The sequence below is a fragment of the Porites lutea genome, chromosome 5 (assembly GCF_958299795.1).
Source record: "Porites lutea chromosome 5, jaPorLute2.1, whole genome shotgun sequence".
NCBI lineage: Eukaryota > Metazoa > Cnidaria > Anthozoa > Scleractinia > Poritidae > Porites > Porites lutea.
Genome location: NC_133205.1, coordinates 27,128,839 through 27,148,409, shown reverse-complemented (window position 1 = coordinate 27,148,409; position 19,571 = coordinate 27,128,839). Strand labels below are relative to the sequence as shown.

The 19,571-nt window shown below is 39.4% G+C and overlaps 1 protein-coding gene across 3 annotated transcripts; it reads left to right on the top strand.

Moving 5' to 3' along the window:
• Positions 1–10,337: 10,337 nt before the first annotated feature.
• On the top strand, positions 10,338–15,778 carry LOC140937509 (uncharacterized). 3 transcript variants are annotated; one of them, XM_073387068.1, is made up of 4 exons: positions 10,338–10,423; positions 11,473–11,563; positions 13,554–13,603; positions 14,818–15,778. In XM_073387068.1, the coding sequence occupies exons 3-4, from the start codon at positions 13,588–13,590 to the stop codon at positions 15,498–15,500; spliced, it is 699 nt and encodes a 232-aa protein (XP_073243169.1). In that variant the 5' UTR covers positions 10,338–10,423; positions 11,473–11,563; positions 13,554–13,587; the 3' UTR covers positions 15,501–15,778. The 3 variants fall into 3 exon arrangements, with proteins under 3 accessions (XP_073243169.1, XP_073243170.1, XP_073243171.1); XM_073387069.1 differs by having other exon boundaries at positions 10,361–10,423; positions 11,476–11,563; XM_073387070.1 differs by lacking the exon at positions 10,338–10,423 and adding an exon at positions 10,809–10,842.
• The last annotated feature ends 3,793 nt before the right edge of the window (positions 15,779–19,571 follow it).

The following is a 19,571-nucleotide window of genomic DNA, read 5'->3' as shown; positions in this document are numbered from 1 at the left end:
TTACACTTCATCAAACTGTTCTGAAAGCCGATTTTCCAGGGCAAACTTTGTCTGGAGTCAGGAAGTATTCACCGCGGTTAAATCAGCTTAATACACCCTGCCGGTCCGAGCCGTGTAAATGAAATATATGTATCTATTTGTATAGGTAATAGCATGATTTGTAGTGATATTTGGCATAAATACAGTATGTTGCCCAGTATCCGGACACTTCAGTTTAACATTGCAATAACTTTCCTTTGTTAGTCGCAAGAGCTCTGAAATCTGGCCCAGAGAAAATCTATTTAGTCCTTAATATGATGAAAGACAGTTTAACTTTTTCGCCTTTGTTTCCATCGCGAAATTAATACTTTTGCAGAGCTCCTATGTCTCGGCCCAGTATCCGGACAGCTGGCCCGGTATCGGGACACAACAATAACAACGTAATTGTACATAAATTTCGACACGCAAGGGACTTGTGATCTTCTCTTGCACTTGCAAAGTAGTCTGGCAATTGATTCCAAAAGTATAACCTAGCATCGTGAAATAAAACAACAAATGACTGGGGTATGGTGGGGAACGCGAGCGGTTGTTTAAATGGCATAATTCTTACTTCCTTATTTGGGAACTTTTCCACTGATTTAAGGAAGGCATCCGTGGACATGCCGAAGCCGCGGTTTGCTAGCTCAATTAGCCAATCTGCAAACGTTATTTTTTATTTAAAAAAAAAAAAGGCTTGGCGAAAGGACATCAATGCGACGGTCAAAGGTCACTCTCCTATTTAGTTTGACCTGCAGTGTTGATTTCTTCATGCTCAGTCCCTACAATAAGCCTGCTTTTTTAGGTCTAATTCCTCCTTCTTTCACATCTCTCAATCCCTTTGTGACATTTTTCAGACCGTTGCAACCCCATTCTAGCAGTCGCAACTGGGGAAAGCATGAGAATTCCAGGTTCAACTCCGACGCTTTCGGTTATATATAGAAAATGCAGTCACGCGAAACAAGAGGCGCACACAAAATCAAGTCTCCTCCGAATGAGTGAAGAAAATTTCCGTACGGAGTTGAGTAGAATTACATTTTACGTCTATATCATCTATCCTAAGCTTTAATTATAGTTATAGATATGAAATAAATCTTATCCGGATAATGTACACAGCTAATTCATCGATTCTGTACAGCAAAGAAAAAACTGTCCGGATCGGCTGGGCACCTAACATCAATATTTAGTGAATGTTTCTGGGCTCCGTTGTTCCAAACAAATCGACTTTCAAGGAGAATTAATAAACTTTCTGAGAACCTGACTTCTTTAAGTATCTTCAACTTAAATATGAAACCGTTTCTTTGAAAATATCACATATTACCTACCCTTTTCTGAGCAGCACTAATTTTACTGCGCAGTAAACAGCGTAAATATTAGCCATGAAATGTTTATTCACCTGAACAGAACGGCGTCTTCTGCGACTGTTTCGCAAGCTTTCAACTCGCCGAAACCTTCCTCTTAAAGCTGAAATGTTCAGCTTTCATTCGAAATACTTCGTTTATCGATAACTGCGGGCGCCTCAAAAATTGAGTTTATATTTTAAGTGTCCGGGTACTGGTACTGTCCGCATACTGGGCAACATACTGTACCACGAGTGATATTTCAAATATCACTGGTGGTATTTATGCCAAATATCACGTACAAATTATGCTATTATTTGTTTATACTACTACACACAAAAGGTTTGCAATTTTCACCACAGGCAGCCCAAGCGCACTATGTGTGCGGGTTCGGGCTTCAGAAGTCATTTGGTCGGAATATACTAGAATTATTAGTGTATTATCTGATGCTAAATAAACGCAAAAATCTTAAAGATATGAAGTCTTCTTGTTTGTGTATCTGTACTAGTAGCCTTTAAGATAACGAAGGTCGATATTTCTTGCATTATTACATGTGATTCGGGCCCTTAATGTTCGAATTTTATCACATGTATTCGAGTCTACAACGCTAAGAAAAAAAAAATCATGATCACGCGAAATATTGATTCAAAAAGCTCCCTTACCTTTAGTTCATAGCCACTCTGTGTCCTACGGCCGGTTTAAACGCCGTTTAGTTGACTTTCTTTCCATCCAGTACTGGTAGTGTTCAGTACTCGATGGAAAGAAAGTCGACTAAACGGCGTTTAAACCGGCCGTAGGAAACAGAGTGGCTATGAACTAAAGGTGAGGGAGCTTTTTCAAGCACGGTAGTTAAGTGGGCAAAAAAACTCCCTATAAAAAAAGAAAGGCAAAGAGAGAGAAGAGAGCGAGAAAGAAAGATCGAAATAGATGCGAAAATTGGAAAGAAGTCCAAATTTTGGCTTATGTGCATGTCTATTTGTCGGAAAATGTGCCCTTACTGGTGCAAAACTCATTTTTAGCCATTCTCATGCTAATTGGTCGAAAACCAGTCCAAAAAAGAGGAATGGGTGAAAAAGACGTTTCTTTCTCTACTCGCTGACGGTCGTCAAAAGGTTAAAGGAATGAGATTTAAATGCACACAATTTGAAGTCTATTCATAAGATGATAATCTCTTTTTAAGATCATTAAGTTTTCCCACCCAATATCGGCAGTATAGGTGCACCAAATTACGAGGAAATGTAACTGTCGTTAAAACAAACCATTTCTTAAAGTTTTTAATTTTTAAGATAAGATATATAAAACCGCAGTCAAAAAAGATAATGATTACAAATTGTTAATATACATAAAACGTTCACACATTTTCTCGTTTAACTACACAAAAATCTTGTACACGCTTAAAATCAGTTAATTAACATGAAAACTGGTTTGCAGTTAATTGTCCTCATGACTATACAGCTGATTCGATAAAGGTCGTCCTATAAACTGTACGATCTGGGATACTTTATTCCAGCACTTTTTCATGCCACGAACCATCAGTGCTACTGTTTAGCAACAAATATAATGAAACCCTTGTGTTCCTTGGTTCATGTCACGTGGACTTGAATCTGGACACCGTTGGTTATTGGTTTGTTTTGGTCTGGGTTATCCAAATTGACAGCCTCATCAACAGCTCAGTTACGCTATTCGAGTTAACAGAGGAGGCTTGGAACTGATCACGAATGTTATCGATAAGCTTGACAAGTGACGTCACGTCCGAGGACCAAGAACGAGAAGTCCGAAGACTACAGCAAAGCTGATTTAAAACAAGGTGTATTGTTTTTTATAACAATATTTCGGCTGGCCATACCAGCCTTCTTCAGGTTTACAGACGACTGGTAACGAGGAATGATCCCGTTGATAAGAATCCCGAACTGGCAAAGAACAGAAGATCGTTTTTAACAGTAAGGTTTACGTTCAGTCCCCACTAGATGTGGTCTTGAAAGAACTTTTTTCAATGAATGATTTTCCAGTAATCGGAGACCCATGTTTTGCGCACAGGATTCTGGGATCGCCAGAGGGCTAACATTGCGAGTCGCTACAAGGAAATGTATGGTGTGGAGTTGTTTCTCCGTTAAAAGCAGTGTCTTTGGACATAGAATGCCGCATTTTACCGTGATTTTATGAGAAACGGAGGTGACTAATGTTGGTGCGTTGAAATTTCAAGTTTCTGTGTGATTAATGAGATAAATTATATCGGATAAACACTCCTTGCGTGAGGTTGAGTGTGAAATGGTTAGGATGACGTAAAGACAAAATCCCGAAGGGACCGCTCAGGTAGATTTTGTGACATTTATGCTTTCCCCTTTCTGTCAGCAAATAAGTAGAAAAACAGTGCTGCATAGCCTGAAGCTTGTTTACTGGGCCTAATTTCAGTAAACCCAAACACATACAAGTTTGGAGTAAAATGGCTATGAACAAAGGCCTTTAGCCGCTTTAATTAAATCCCAATTTTCATTTAAGAATAAAATTTACAACAGATAACTTTTTCGTGACCCAGTAAAGGTGAGGGCCCCAAAAAATACGCCAGGAATATACTACGATCCACATCAAAGCCAAGAAGACACAAAGGGAGAGGGTTGGGAGGGATGAAAAAACCACTTCTTCTCCCAGCGAGTAACCAAAATGAATGACACAACAGCGGTTGACATCTTCCGATGTCACGCACCCTCATAGGGGGTGTCAACTTATTGAATACCCTATGACCTCTTGGCATATCCCGGATGTGTCACGAAATAAGTAACGTGCAATTTACAAACAATGACAACCAGGAGAAAGCATAAAAATCCTATTCGCAAGCAAATATACCATTTATTGTGCAGTCATACTTCGATACTCTTTTGCGTTACGCAGTGACATTCTGTGGAGCAGTTGTTTTGAAAGTTATGGACCAAAAGACTCTCGTTAAGCGCAGATGAGGTTATAAGGTGCGTTTAACTGTGTATATATAGGGACTTGGAGAGTTTGCCAGACACGAGTTCACAAATGTTTGATTTATATTGGAAACCTTGCCAGACACTCTTTCTCTCTCTTTGACCGGAATAAGACTCATCCCCAAACAAGCCAGACGAGTGAACAACGGCTAGCTAATCACTAGCAGAACTATGGACGATTTCAGAAATTCGCCGACAATCAAATTCTGTACTGACTTATTCCCTGCTCACAGATGTCCTTCCGTTATAAAGACTAGAATGCGCCAGTGTGAATCGATCAAACGTCCTTTTAATTTTAAGGCTTACTTTCCGGCAAATAAAATGAACTGAATGTAAAAAGTGAAAGAGAAATAGCGAAAAATTCAACTTCTAATTAAATCTTTTGTTATGGTTTAGAATAAACTATTCTCGAAACTGAGAATGTTTTGATCAAAGCTGTGTAAATCGAGCTGAAACTGTACATGGAACCTTGCGTTTCCTGTATTTACCTCGCCTATTGTATGGAATATGTGTGAAAATGTTCATTATGAATCGGTATATTTCAAAGAGCTACACAACGAGCAAGAATACTATTGACCGACAATATACAGAACGGGGGCAGCTGTAGTGTCAACTATTACTAGTAGTAAGTATTTTAATAATAGTACTGTATAGGTTACTAGTATACTTTTACACTTTTTTTAAATTTGCGCACACGTACACGTTTCAACGAGAACTTTGGTGCTCCTGGGTGTTACGTGTCTAAATGAAGGATTTGATTTTGATCATGTCGGCATGAAGAATACTTCGGCCAAGTATGTACACCTGTTCGCACTGCCACGAAGAGTAGAACAGAAACATATCCACTGATGGATGACGATCCACTTTCAAGATCGCCTACTTACTCGTTTTCTCTGTCTTTCTCCTTCTCTATATTCCAAATATGTGGACATGGCAATATAGATTATCCGATTTGGAAAAATGGGACCCGGTTTCCCAGAAAACTGTAAATCCGATTAAAATGACAAAACGGATGCGAAACAAATTTCCGCTTTCCGCGTTAGTTTTCTTTTAAAGAATATTGAATTTTCTCAGGTCTACGCGTAAAGTTCTGAGACCTGCACGGTTTAAAGAATTTCAAATTTTTATGCGACAAAGGACTTTAGGCACTAAATGATAAATTAGCCTACCACCCACCCCACCCCCCACCTTACCCACTATTTTATTGGGGACTTGGGAACTCTTTCATTAGGGATTTCATACCACACCTGTAGTGCCACAAAGGTTGCTAAATAAATCTACTGTGTTTTTTTACAAAGACAAAGGACTTTAGGCACTGAAGTGATAAATTAGCGTCTTTTTCAAGTATTGCCTCGTTGAAGACGTTTAGGGCTGCCTTTTTTGCATTAATTCTCCAAGAGTTCCTTTTTTCTGAGGAAAATGCTCTGAAATGAGCCGAGAGGTTAGCGAATAGTAGCTCATAGCGGTTTGAACAAGTTTCAGTTATCGAACAGAGAGAATGTGTTAAATAACTTCTGTAAATTTGCGCCTTTGCGGGGTACAACGCTTTCATAAACCGAAGGAAAAATCCGGGCTGAAACAAAATAAGACAACGAAAAGGTAGGTGTGATTGTCCTCATATTGTGTTAGAAGGAAACGGAGCTGAATTCATGTTCTGATTCCGTTTGGACGATGTTCGTATCATGAAGGATTGTCGATACTCAATTGAAAATCATAAGCCTCGGTGAAGCTTTGTTCAATACAAGGAACACAGCATTTGACGAGGTGTTTCCAAATTAACGTGTTTTACCATCTTATTTTTAGATTGCAGCTTTTAAAAGGAAATAGAAAAGACCTTACTCGCGAGTAAAGAGATTCATCTAGATAAAAAGAACTGGAGATGCACTGACAGCAAGGGAAATTGTTTGTATGTGAATGGTGATTTGACCGTAACTCTTTAAATAACAATTTGACGTGACATGTTAAAATAAATTACTAGTTATTTGCTGAAAAACAAAATTTACCTTCTTGCAACAGATGTACGAACCTTGACTCGCAAAATTCTGCGTAGCTTTTATGCAGCGTCTGGTAGGAGTTGTCCGATTTCCTTCGTCGCTGCTAGATATATAATGGTTCCCTCAAATCACTTGAAACTTGATGACGTTGCCTTGAACGTACAAAACAGGAAAAAACTGTTTCGCGGAACTGAACAGCTGATCAAAGCGTCACCCGCCTAAATTTAACGCCTTTCCCTGAAAGCTTGATTTGCTTCCAAAAATTTCTGTTTTTATCAGCATTACAGTTTGGAATTTAATTGAATTTTCCCACCTTTCAAAGTTAAAGATTTGTGAAAAGTGGTGGGAGTGGTTCAGGGTTACCCTAGCACTCGCGTATTTCTTCTCTTTTCGCACGACGTGTTTACAAGGCAGGTAGGGTTACCCTAGCAACAGGGTAACCCTACCTGCCTTGTAAACGCTCAGCTAGGGATAACTCACCTACCCGGGTGAACTTTCCGCCGTCATGCGTCACCAGTACGTAATCGTGCCAATTTGAACGGTATGATGCACATGCGCATTCCGGAAACGGAACCGGAACCGGAACCGGAACCGGAACGCGAACCTAAGAAATAAAAACTGGAGACGTTTCTATCTTGAGAGTATCACTAACAATCATTGCTCGATCAAGACTTTTCATCCCCACATTATATTTATTTATTGTTATTATATTTTTTACTGTCGCATTTTTTGCGTACGGTGCAAAATTTTTCTTCGAGAATTTCGTATACGCGTGAGCGTTGCAATAGGGATCATGATTGACATGAGTACTCCTCCTCCATTTGCCGCCTTTCCCTCACAATGGATGAAACACGGATCCCTTTTAAGAAAAGGTACGAGTAAGAATATAAAAGTTTTCATTCTTTTCCGTTTTACTGAGTTTGAAAAAATGTTACCATTTTGCAAAAACATATCTGTTTTCGTTTACAGATCGCGACAGAGCGACGAATCGATTGCAATGTGAGTACGCACGAGCGGATCTGGAGGGAGGGTGCAAGGGGGTGCGCAACCCCCCCCCTTGAGATGACCTGCGGTTTTCTAATACAACTGGTATTCGGCAAAAAAAAAAAGGAAGAGGTTTATTGGTATTGAAGTAGAGCAAGAGACGAGTGCACCCCCTCCTAAAAAAAATCCTGGATCCGCCCCGGGTACGTATGAAAATGTGAAGTTGTTGTGCCTTGAATTTATGCTCGAGTCTGCGCCGGAACAGCATGGGCTGACTCTGAGGAGTACGTTTTGAGGTATTCCGTTCATTCCGGTTGGTACGAACCAAACGGAAGGTTGCTTACCATTAACCAATTTCTCGGTTCCTTCTCTGTTCCAGACTCACGAAACACAAATTCTCCCTTTTTTTGGATTCAACCCGTAACGGATGTGGTATTTCCGCGGTAAACTGCTAAATCGCTTACCATTTTGCTTTCGACACCCCAACCAGATTTTTCTGTAAAATGGTAAGCACCCCTGGTTTCAGTGCTTCCCAGTTTAACCCTGTCTCAATTTAAGTTCCGGTTCCGGTTCCGTTTCCGGCTCCGGTTCCGTATTCCGGATTCCGGCTTTTCCATACGCCCGTTTTTAAATACGGCCCTACCGGAAGGTGCAGAGGGACTTGTCGTTGATGGAAGGAAGTCGCATGTCATGGCTGGACGTTATTTTTAAGGGAATTACAGCGCATTAATTGTAGCTACGTTTTCCCAAACAAGGCTTCTCAGACAATTCACAAGTCACATTAGCTGGACGTCCGCAATGGAAAGATTACAGGTGGACCTTCAATCAGTAGTAGCTTGCTGCATGTAGTTGGCAATGTCTCGCAACAAACGACTTATAGACTTATTGTGTGGGAAATTTAACATAATTTTCAAAACTCTGAAATATGTTTATAGAGTAGAAGTAAGTGTGAAACTGGTTATTTACTTCTGGGAAAGAATTCACAAGTTTCGCGTGAATTGTCTTCGAGACGCGACGGATGTAAGCTCCGCCCACTCACTACTCACGCGATATTTCTCTTCTGCCTGATCCATCAGTTTTTCTCTCATACTTTTAGGGTCTCCACAAATGTTCACTTTGCTTCAAGTTGGAAAATTTTGTACGCGAAATTTGAGCAGTAAAATTACTATGAGCTGTTCAATTTTAACTTCCAGTTCGTGAAGGCATCTTGGGCGCTATTTCCGACATCACAAAAGTCTTAACCTCTTTGTAGACTTTGTACCTTTTTCAGAACGGTCATTATAAAACATAGACTGCGGACTGCGGACTACGGACTGCGGACTGGGTATAAAATACGGACTAGGTATAAAATACGGACTAGGTATAAAACGCGGACTGGAAAACACGGACTGGGTATAAAACACGGACAAGGTATAAAACGCAGACTTCGGACTGCGGACTGGGTATAAAATACGGACTACGGACTACTTTGGTAACAACGGTGCTAATTGGTTCTAGGTAAGGAAAAAAATGATCAAAAGATCGCTAAATAGCAAGAAACGTGAGTTAAAGTTGTAAATACTCTTATAAATCAGTCTTGTTGATTTATCCGCTCGGTTCTCTGAATAATGAGCCGGATCAAAATGCTATTTTCTTCACCAATTTCATTAGACCTTGTCTCGGTCTCTAACAATAATGAAAGGGGTCAGGATCAGGGGTGGTACTCCCTTATATAATGGAAGGGTAGGAGTTTGGGCCTTTTTGGTCTGAAAACAATTTGCCCATTTTGGTGGGGAATCGGGTATGGTTTTCTTCGAGGGAACTACGGGAGTGTACATGAATGGACGTATTTATCGTTTCAATTCTAAATGAATAACAACGAAATAGAAATGTGCGAATTCGAAATGCATTTGGAGAATGCCTGGAACAGGCTAAATTAGGCCAGGTTCTAAAACGGGTATGGATTTTAGAGATCTGGTCTGCAAACGGGTGTGGAAAATGACATTTTTAGTCTGCAATAAGGTCAGGATTCGGAGAACCTGGCACCACACCCACACCAAGAATTCCCAGTAGTACCACTCTCCGGGGATCAGGAGCAGGGTGTAAATCATGTCATCATAATCATCGCTTAGAATATAACGTTGGAAGACTCGTTTCGGTCATTATTCACGTATGTGAGTAATCCCTCCCCCTAAATACTGCTTTGTGCATCGCGGAATGCCCCTACATTGACCTTCTCGTCTGAGTTCTTCATTCAGTCCTCATATTCCAAAGGCTTTATTTGAAACGGAATTGTGGCATCCGATCAGAAATTTACTGATCTGACTAACACCAATACCATTTTTTTAATTTGGTGCTTCTTATTGGTTTAAAACTACAAATTGAAATCTCTGCTAACTCCCTCTTTTTATAAAATTCAGAGTTTAATTTTAGTTGCCTTGAGTACCGGGCATGACCTTCCTTCTCCGAGGGAAGAATAGACTACGTGAACAGCCAAGGGAATGTTAAAGCTGGGACTACTGTTTTTGCTATTCCGCTTTCCATTTCTCTCAGTTTTACCTTTCTAAAGTCGTTTTTATATACATAGTCCGTAGTCCGCATTTTATACCTAGTCCGTGTTTTATACTCAGTCCGGAGTCCCATTTTATACCAAGTCTGTATTTTATACCCAGTCCGCAGTCCGTGGTCCGCAGTCCACGGTCCATATTTTGTACTGACCGTTTTTCAGAATAATCAAGGCCTCTGTTTTCATCTGAACATACTTCGGGTCAATATTATCACCTTTAAAGTATGTGAAATGCGTTCGAATGAAATGCAGCAATAACAAAATGGAGCAAAAAATACTGAGCTGTGCTAAATCGCTTTGTTGAACTAAAAGTCGCGTGATTCTGCGTAGATTCCATTTTATGTATTTCCTTCGTCATTTTTTAATACCTATTTACCTAAGCGTCGTAATCAAATCCTCAAATCAGCATGATTCTATTTACCTACAACTTTGCCAATCACGATCAATAAAAACACAGGAAGTACGTATCGCATAACACAAAGCTAACATTGTAAAAAGTAGTTTTCCGCGCCAGTTTTTAGTTCTTTCCTCTAAGGGTCGCGGTTGGTTTTCTCAATCAGTAATCGCCGTGTAGAGGTTTGTTATGTATTTTTTATCTTCTTAGTGTTTAATGCATTTCAAACAAACTGAAGATCAATTTTTGTGAGTAGTATGTCTCTTGGTCGCACTCAATTCTCCGTCCGAAACAGTGAATTATCTCAGGAGTAGCTTATTTGAGAGAGTCGCACCCAGTTACTTATAAGCCCCAGCCAATTCATTTCGATTTCATCCAAAGCGATAGTCCTCTCGTTCACATCGGTTTTTTCTCTTCTAATATCATAGGTGACGAATTACTCCTTGATTTAGGCGCGAAATTTCAGTGATAATCTGTAATTGTCTCAGTGTCAAGATGGCGACAAAGTTTTAAAATGTCATGAATGAAGATGCCAGGGCATAAAAAGACGCTTTAGAAAACCTGTACACAAGAAAGAACACATCAAGAAGGATTCTAACAGGTATTTTGTCGAAAAAGTCTGAACTTAAGCCAAATTTAAGCTCTAAACATTCGAGTGAGTAGATTTCTCGATCGATATGATCCAGCCAGGATAAACATGTCAAAAATCCAAGATTGCTAACGCAATTCGGCACCTGTGATATTAATAGGTAATCAAATGGTATACTCGTGAAATTAGGGAATAATTTCACTTGCGTTCTGTCCAAATCCTTGGACAAAACGCGCGTGAAATTATTCCCTAATTTCACTCGTCACCATTTGATACACATACTAATTTTGATTTCTTCTTTACGATTTTATAATTTACTTCAAGTGAAACTGAGGAATTTGCTAACAGGTCGGACTCCCCATGAAGGAAGTCGTGAAGGTTTTGGCGATGGCGTCGTGTCTTGACTTTACCGTTCAATTAGATCTCAATTTCTTCTTCTGAACACACAGCACCGTCTTTAAACAGATCTAGATGTAATAGCATGAACTCTAGATGGATGTACTCTAAATTGGTTATTGCTTATAAATTAAATGTGCCACGGTGGTTTTGGGAAGTCCTTATAGTCAACACAATTTCCCTCTAAGGGAAATGCCGAATCTTCACTGAATCTTCTTCAATCATAATCAATTATTTCTTTTATAGCAGAATCGCGTTACATGACTCCTAGGAAGGACCCGCTCTGAGCCTCGTTTTCTCTGACGACTTCCTCCAAGAGTTACTTTTTTAGTGAAAGGTTTGTTTTACATTTTTCTACTTTTATTTTTACCCATTTAGAGCTATTTTGTTTTGAGTGCCGGAGTTGTTTTTAAGCTGTGTATTCGTGCGATCTCTTGCAAGAGAACTGCAAGAGGATTGGTTTTAAACAGGAAGCTGCAACGCGCGTATTGTTGTTCCACCTGACACTAAGAGAATCAAATCTCCCGATTTTCAAATTGTGGTCATTTCACATGATTTTCAATTCAAAGATAAAAAGTTATTCATCTTATCTCAACTCCGCGTGCCACACCTGACACAACTTCGAGACGCGTGTACCTAGTAGAGACATTGCAACTTCCTATAAACAGGCTTCGTAAATTTGAACAGCTGAAACCGCGGTGTTCCTCCCTTCTTTTTTTTTTATTCTGTAATCATCTGCACTTGGAAAGAGGTTTGTAATTTTACATTACACATTCTTACTAGGTTTTTTATCACAGAGGATAATTTAACCAGACCAGGGCTTCTCTAAAGTCATGTCAGACTGCCAGTGATTTCGACGTCATATGATCTCGTTTTAAGCTTGCTTTCCACTTGGTTAGTGTAAAAGACCAAAGGGTGTTTTTTCTGTTATACAGTAACCAGGCAGCCAGTATCTAGAAGCCAGTGTAAAATTAACCTGAGATCAGGCGTATTTTTTTTTTTTTTTTTTTTTTTTGCTTCTTTGCTTTTTTGGCTCGAGAGGGAAAAAAATAGCGAAAACAGATTACAGAGATAAAGGGAGAGGGCATGATCGCAGGCTAGTATAAAATAAGGTTTCCATTCCTCTGCGGTCGTGTCTTCTGAAAACTGGGCGGATCTTTCAGATCTTTAATAATTGACTCTTAATGTAAAATAGTTTAATATAAAATAGTTAGTCGTCTCTATTTTGGTAGTCTCAGTATTACCTGCTCCTAGCAAAAGCGGACTACAGTACTCTAGGTGCATGAGAGAGAACATAAGCCCTGTAGAGACGAACTAATACGTCCTTAGAAAGGAACATACGTATTCTCCGCAGGGCCGAAGCCTTTTCGCAGGCCATATTCAGCTGTTCCTTTATGTGCGTTTTAAATGTTAATTTACTGTCTAAGACCACTCCTAGGATTTTAAGTGCATCTTTCGTATCAACATAAGAACAATTAAGATGGAATTCGTACTCGTATGATGACGGCCCAATGGCAATAGCTTGCGTTTTAGCGGCGTTAATCTGATGACTCCGGTATATTGTAGACATGGCCTAAGAGAGCGGGGAAAATGGTTGATCGATTTTACCACATGCTGATGCTTCGCTTCCCGGCCAATATTCGATTTAATATAAACAATTGCTTTTCTCATGTTGGAAGACGTCTGCTTTATCGTCACCGCCCCACTGTAAGAAGAGGCTTTAGGAATTCACCTCCAGGCTTTCAGACTGTTTGATCACAGTTTTTAAGAGTATACACAGTGGTTGCATCTTTGGGCGATGCCAAAATTGAAATGACTTTTCAGTGGCTCTGAGGCAAGGAAAAGAGCACAGGGCATACGTATATATATGTCGGAAACTGTTGTCAGTAATATTTGATTATTATCGCTTTTTCAATTAGTGCTTTAAGTCTGTCAAGAGCTCTATTAGTGAGACACGCAAGTTGCAGTCAACGCGAGAATCTCGTGACACCACAATCTCAATCAAACATTCCGGTATAGGGCGTATTGACAGGTTTTCTGATAGATAAGTGAAACAATGTATGTGCGGTATTATATATCTTGAGAGAACAAATTTTACTTTAGTGTGTGAGAGAGATCTTTAGGTCGTGTAATAACCAATAAATTAGAAACCGAGAATATAGTGTGCTTTCCATTTCCAAAATATAGAAATAAAAAAAATGAGATACACATTCACACACAGAAACTAAAACTGTACTTTATACTAAACATACCAAACAGACTAAAAATCCCAAACAAACGCAAATTTCTTTTAATATTCAGATTATGTATTTTTTTTTATCTTGAAGCTATATACAGCAGCACAGTTTACAACTGATCGCGATGAGTCGAATGCAAGGTTAGTGCTGTTGTGCTTTTTAACAGTTCCTTACTTAGTCCTTTCCAGGGCGTGGATTTAGGTCAAATCACTACTCTGAATTTGCTGCCATTGCCTTAATTTTCTGATTTCATTCGAAGTGGTATGGACCAAGGTTTACTTATACTGGCGCTGTGTTTATTGACTTGCGCAAAGCGTTTGGTTCTGTTCATCACGATCTATTGATATACAAGCTAGAATCGTATGGACTTAGGAACACACTGAACTGGATTGTTTCCAAAGCTATTTATCTGATAGCAAGCAAGTTGTTAGCATTGGCAAAGAGACCTCTCATTATTGCTCAATTACGTTTGGAGTTCCTCAAGGGTTCAATTTTAGGTCCCTTATTGTTTGTTTTGTTTACAAACGATCTCTCAAAGGTCCTAACTCAATGTCAAATATTGATGTATGCTGATGACACGGTTATGTATTTTAGCGCCATCGATTCTCAAGTAATAACTTACGGTACATCTGTGACATGTGTTTATATGACATTTTATAGCTATATTTATTTGTACATAATGACCATTATTACTTCTATTCCATTTTAGTTTATTATATAAGGCCTCTATGGTAGCAGTTTTTGAGAATTACAAAAACTGAAGAGTCACTCTATTGAAATAAAGGTTTCTATCTATCTTGTTGACTCGGATCTTCCCTTTCTTCTATTTTTATTTATTTACATTCGATTACATAATGTATGGCTTGCTTATGAGCCATAAGCCTAATCAATCTACGCCGATAACCTATAATGTAAATTTGTGACCTATGGATTGTTCAACAAGGTCTTTTTGATCTCACTGATCTGATGTCATCGATTTATCACAATCGTTTATAAACCTACCAAGTCGGGCCCCATAGTGCAGCGCTAAGACCATTTTAGGTTTTTAAAAACGCGAAATTAAAACATAACAATAGTCGTTTGCGATAACATAAAGAAAGGTTTTACTGTCCACATTATTGCTGATTATTGAGACTGAAACTACTTATTCAGCAGACTTCGCACACATTTTTTACATTTGTTTTAGCTGATATTGGAAGTTGCGCAAATTAAATGACCTGACCGAGATGCGAAGACGCCACTTTACTGACTCCAAAACGACAACTGAGTTGCTCCCCAGCGTAAATAATTTGGTCCTCTCTCATTCAAATTAACCTATTAAATCAATGCAAGCTAATTGTTTTTTCCTTTCTAGCAAGCAAACACCTACGACAACACATGACCACGGCCCTCAGGAAAGACGTGGTTGATGGTCCTTCTTTCAGCCAAGACTTGTTTAATAATGAAGAAATTGTGAAGATTCGAGATGCTGCTATAAAGACGGAGTTTATCAAAGGGATGGTTTCGGGAACTCTGAACCCAAATTATTATGGAGGCTATATGGTGCAAGATGCTGCCTACTGCTTTGATGCTGTGAAAGCGTTTGACGAGGCTGCTAGGAAGATGGAAGAACAAGAAATGTTTGAATTTTCAAAGATCTACCAGTCACAGTCAATGAGTTTGAAGGAATACAATAAAGAATTTGTTACGACCTGGCATCTACAGAATACCAAAAGCATAGTTATGGGTCCTGCAGCAAAGACCTACGTGGAATATGAGGACAGAGTAAGCCGTGATTATCCCAAGTTCCTAGTCATTGCCATGCTACCGTGCCATATGCTTTGGCCGTGGATTGCCAATCAGCTCATTGATTTTGTTGCCAAGTCGAATCCGTACTACAAAGGCTGGTTTGAAGAAAACGAGACCGAGCCAAATCACAAAGGTCACCTGGAGAAGTTTGTTGATTCTCATTTCGGCCGTAAGGAAAAGAAGAAGGCTCTTACTATCTTCCGCGATGGAATGATTAACGAGTTAAATTTTTTTCGAGATGCTTGTTAAGAAAAGCTTATTTGACTACCCCGTCGATTTTGTCTCAGTGACTTTACGTTGCATTTTTATGAATTCAAATACGTTGTTGTACTACCAAGTAATGACACAACAGTGTGAATTCCTAACGCCTCATTATTCAATTAGAGATGAGATATACATGTATCATTGATCTGCATGGGCATACGCCTAGGCGAAATTTTAATTGGGACAGTGAGAGAAGGCTTGCAAGCATAATATATAGGATAAGAAATTGTATGAATAAGGATAAGAATAAACAGATACTATTAGTCTATTTATTTATTTATTTACCAGCTTTTCTGGACACAGGCCTGTCCAGAGGGAATGTGCACGAACGGGACTCATAGTTCCCATGCAAGGTGCCATCTCTCCCCAATCCCACAACCCGTAAAGGCTGGCCACACCACCGGGGGCTAAGACCCCTACTCTTTTCGAATAGTGATGTACGTTCTTTTACGTCCGTCAAGAACAAATCAGTGAGAGTGCTATATGACGGGACCTACGGTTTTTCGTCCTTATCCGAGAAGACTAGAAAGTCTAACTGCATTTGCAAATGTCATTACAAAGGCAGCACTTTCTTCTCAGTTATTTAAAGACCCTGAACGTTGGCCCGGCCGGGGTTTGAACCCGCGACCTCGCGCTCGGCAGACCGGCGCTCTCCCAGCAAAAGTAGTCACCTCTTTCTGTGAAATTTTAGTGCAATTTAAGCGTTTGTACATCATTTGGCCAAATACCAGTTAACTACTATTTTTTTGGTCAATTATCAATCAACTGCTAACCCCAATGGCACCCTCCTAAGACAGCAGGAAAAACAGAGGATTGGTACCAGAGGAAGATTTACTAAACAGTACATTCCATATCATGAGATAGTGACAGCCGAGAAGGCAACAGCTTAGCTCTGGATTTTATTTGACGACTCAGCAAAACTTAGAAAGAACAATCAAAGCCTAATGAATGCCTCCACATGTGCCTTCATCGCGACACGAAAATCATACCAGATAGTGTCTGTTCACACACAAGAACGGTTGTGGCGGCGCGATTTCTGTGACGGAGCGAAGCTGCAGCAGTTCCCTTAAGCATCTCAGTCCGCTGTCAATTTCCAGCTTTGCAAGCGGTACAAGAGTACAGAGACAACAAGGGAGCGCTGGTACGAGTCTATTCTTGTCTTGTCGTTCCAGATGGTATTCAGTCTCTCTAGTGCTTTTTTTCTGTGCAATTCTGGACAGTGCGTTACAGACGTCAGGCTTAAAGAGACTCGTTTAACCAGATAATCAGAACTCACTTCTTGAAAATGACGCTTGCATTCTTCAATCGTTTCGATGTAAATCACGAGAAACGTATATATCAGTTGAGGGACAATATGCGCGTAATTATAATAAGGCCAAAGGCTGACGAAAAACAATTATTAAAACGTGACAAGATATGACCCGATATGATAAGGTCAGTACAGACGATGTCATTGCCGTTTCCCATCGTTGCGCCCGACTGTTCACTAATAAAGCTTGTTTTTGTCATAGAATAAATCAAATAGTTGAGTTTGTTTTTCCCTGGCTAACGTCAAAATTTAGTGCGGCGAAAGGTTTCTTAAAAAACAGTTTTCGAGCCGAAAAAATCGCAACAGACAAACGGTTCTGCCGAACCAATCGTAAGTGAATCGTAAGTACATTTGAAGACTGACCTAGAGGCTACGAATTCCGGTTAAGAGGGGCTAAGACAATTCTCTTAATGACGGAGTCTTGCGTCACGGTTTTGCTGCTTTTTTTTCTTTTTCACCAACGATTGTTAAAGCTGCAGTGTTATAAAACTGATACACTCTGAAAACGTTTTGCTACAAAGATGTTTGTCAAATGACTCGCCAGGCCCAGCGTATGCTTCCCCTTGCCGTGCCTTTGTACGCTCCTCGTGCACTATCGGGAAAGATCCAAAGAGGAAACGACTGCCAAAAAAGCCCGACCAGTCATCTTCGTGAATAGGGTAACCTTGGTGCCATTTGAAATCGAAACTCTAGATAAACGATAAGGATAGTGTATAAACAAAGTCATCGTTCTGGAAGGCTTTAGGAGAACCAAAACACTGCTAAAACATAATCAATACATAGGGAGAACAGCATTAACCACGAAAGTCGGTGACGGTAAGCTCGGAAAAGGATTTACTAATTCACCATTTGAAACATTTGGCCTTAAAATGGCCGTCAGTTTATTTCGATGCGATCGATGTACGCGTTCTGCTCTCGTCGTAGGTAAATGGTTACTTCCTTATTACCCATCGCTTTCAATTTAGTATAGCTGTAGTATGAACACCTCAGCAACAATATTATACTGTAACAGAATCACGCCAAATCACAATTTAATTGTTTGAGCTTTAGAAGTAGTTTAAAACCATAGCCTATTGAACATGTATTCACTATTCTGGATAATTGTGAGCCATCTGATTCGAAAAGGTGAGAAAGAGCGACGAGGTATTTAAAAGCTTTATTAAGCAATTCCCTTTTTCTATCCTGCTTTCGATAATCGTGTTTTTCTGTTGCGTGAAGGGTACGCGCATCTCACTGACGAAAAGAATGAGTTGCCACGTATCAGGGTTATCACAGACGAGATAAATCTGAAAAGTTTTTTAATAAAAGAAGCAAGTGTGATGGAAGGAAACATAACTGGTCTCAATTAACCATACACATTCAAATTGTTATGTACTCAACAATTCAATTTTAACGCTATCTGTTTTGAATACGTGGGATGAGAAATCAAATGTATAAGTTGAAAAGTTGAAATGGTAGTGACAATAATGAGTTAATAGATTAAAGTAGGATAATTACGAATACAGGAATTTTTGTTGAGATAAGTGAGATGAATAGAGGAGCTTCTTGTATGAATCTTGTCTGGAGAAGAAGATTGTGTTTCCAAAACAGTTTATATTTCGCAAGTAAATCGTGCAATCGTGTTTTCAAGTATGAATATTTTGAAATTGGTAATATAGTGCTAAACATCAATGAAGATTAATAGTGACGTTAAAAAAATGCTGTTTTGCTGATACGACTTTTAAATGCTTTGCAACCACGATCTATTGCCGAAAATGACTCACAGTTAAAATCATAGATGCAAAGGATTCTAACCTACTGCTTACCACGAAATTGACATGAAGTGTTTATCAGTCTCCTCAAATCATGGTCACGATGTTTATTGCGTGGTAAAAAATGCCGTATCTAGTCGGAGAGCGCGCGCCCAAAGAGCAGGGGAAAGGCTAGATTGCGTAGCGCTTTGGAAATCCTGCTTTTACCCCATTCTTCAAAAGATGCTTCGATGAGTCTCTTAAAAGCTTTCCCTGGCCACGTATCGAATGCTTTAACTGTTTCATAAGCTTGCTCTCAGTGATAAAATATCAATATCAGCGCGGAAGTCCTAGGAATTACGTCACTTTAGTTATACGTAAATGGAATAATTTTATAAAATTGGTACATACATAATGTACTATCTCGAGTCCCCCCAATATCCCTCAAGAAGACGCCGGAGGTTGAAGTCGCAGGGTCGACAACACGTTTTTTCGATTGAGCTCCAATAACCACCACACGATTTGGTACTAAATGGACTCATCTCGAGAAAAGGCTACCTGTAGCCTCTTATCTTGAACAAGCGAGGCACAAATCATATATTTGTGGTCTAACTTTCTTTGTAAGTGTTTCCCTCTGAGATATGGGATTGCTTGACTTTATGCTTAATACGAAATGTGACAAGTGGTATAATTATTATTAATAATTTTTTATCATCATTATTATAAATATAATCATTTAATATCATCATTATTATTTTTAATTCACCATTGCTTATATTTGGCGCTAGTGTCCGGTCACAAGTCAGTAGAGAAAAAAAAAATTGAAAGAAAAGCGTTCCCAGTCCTTCTCCAAAAAGTGCAGTGTAGTAACCTGGGTAGTCACTGACAACGAATCTGGTCAACAGCTATGCAAGAATTACCTCTCGTACCCTATTGGCTTAAAACATTTACTCCCACGGGTTTTGAAGTCCGTGTGTTGAATTATTGACAATTTTGTAACTTCTTGTGTAGGAGGAC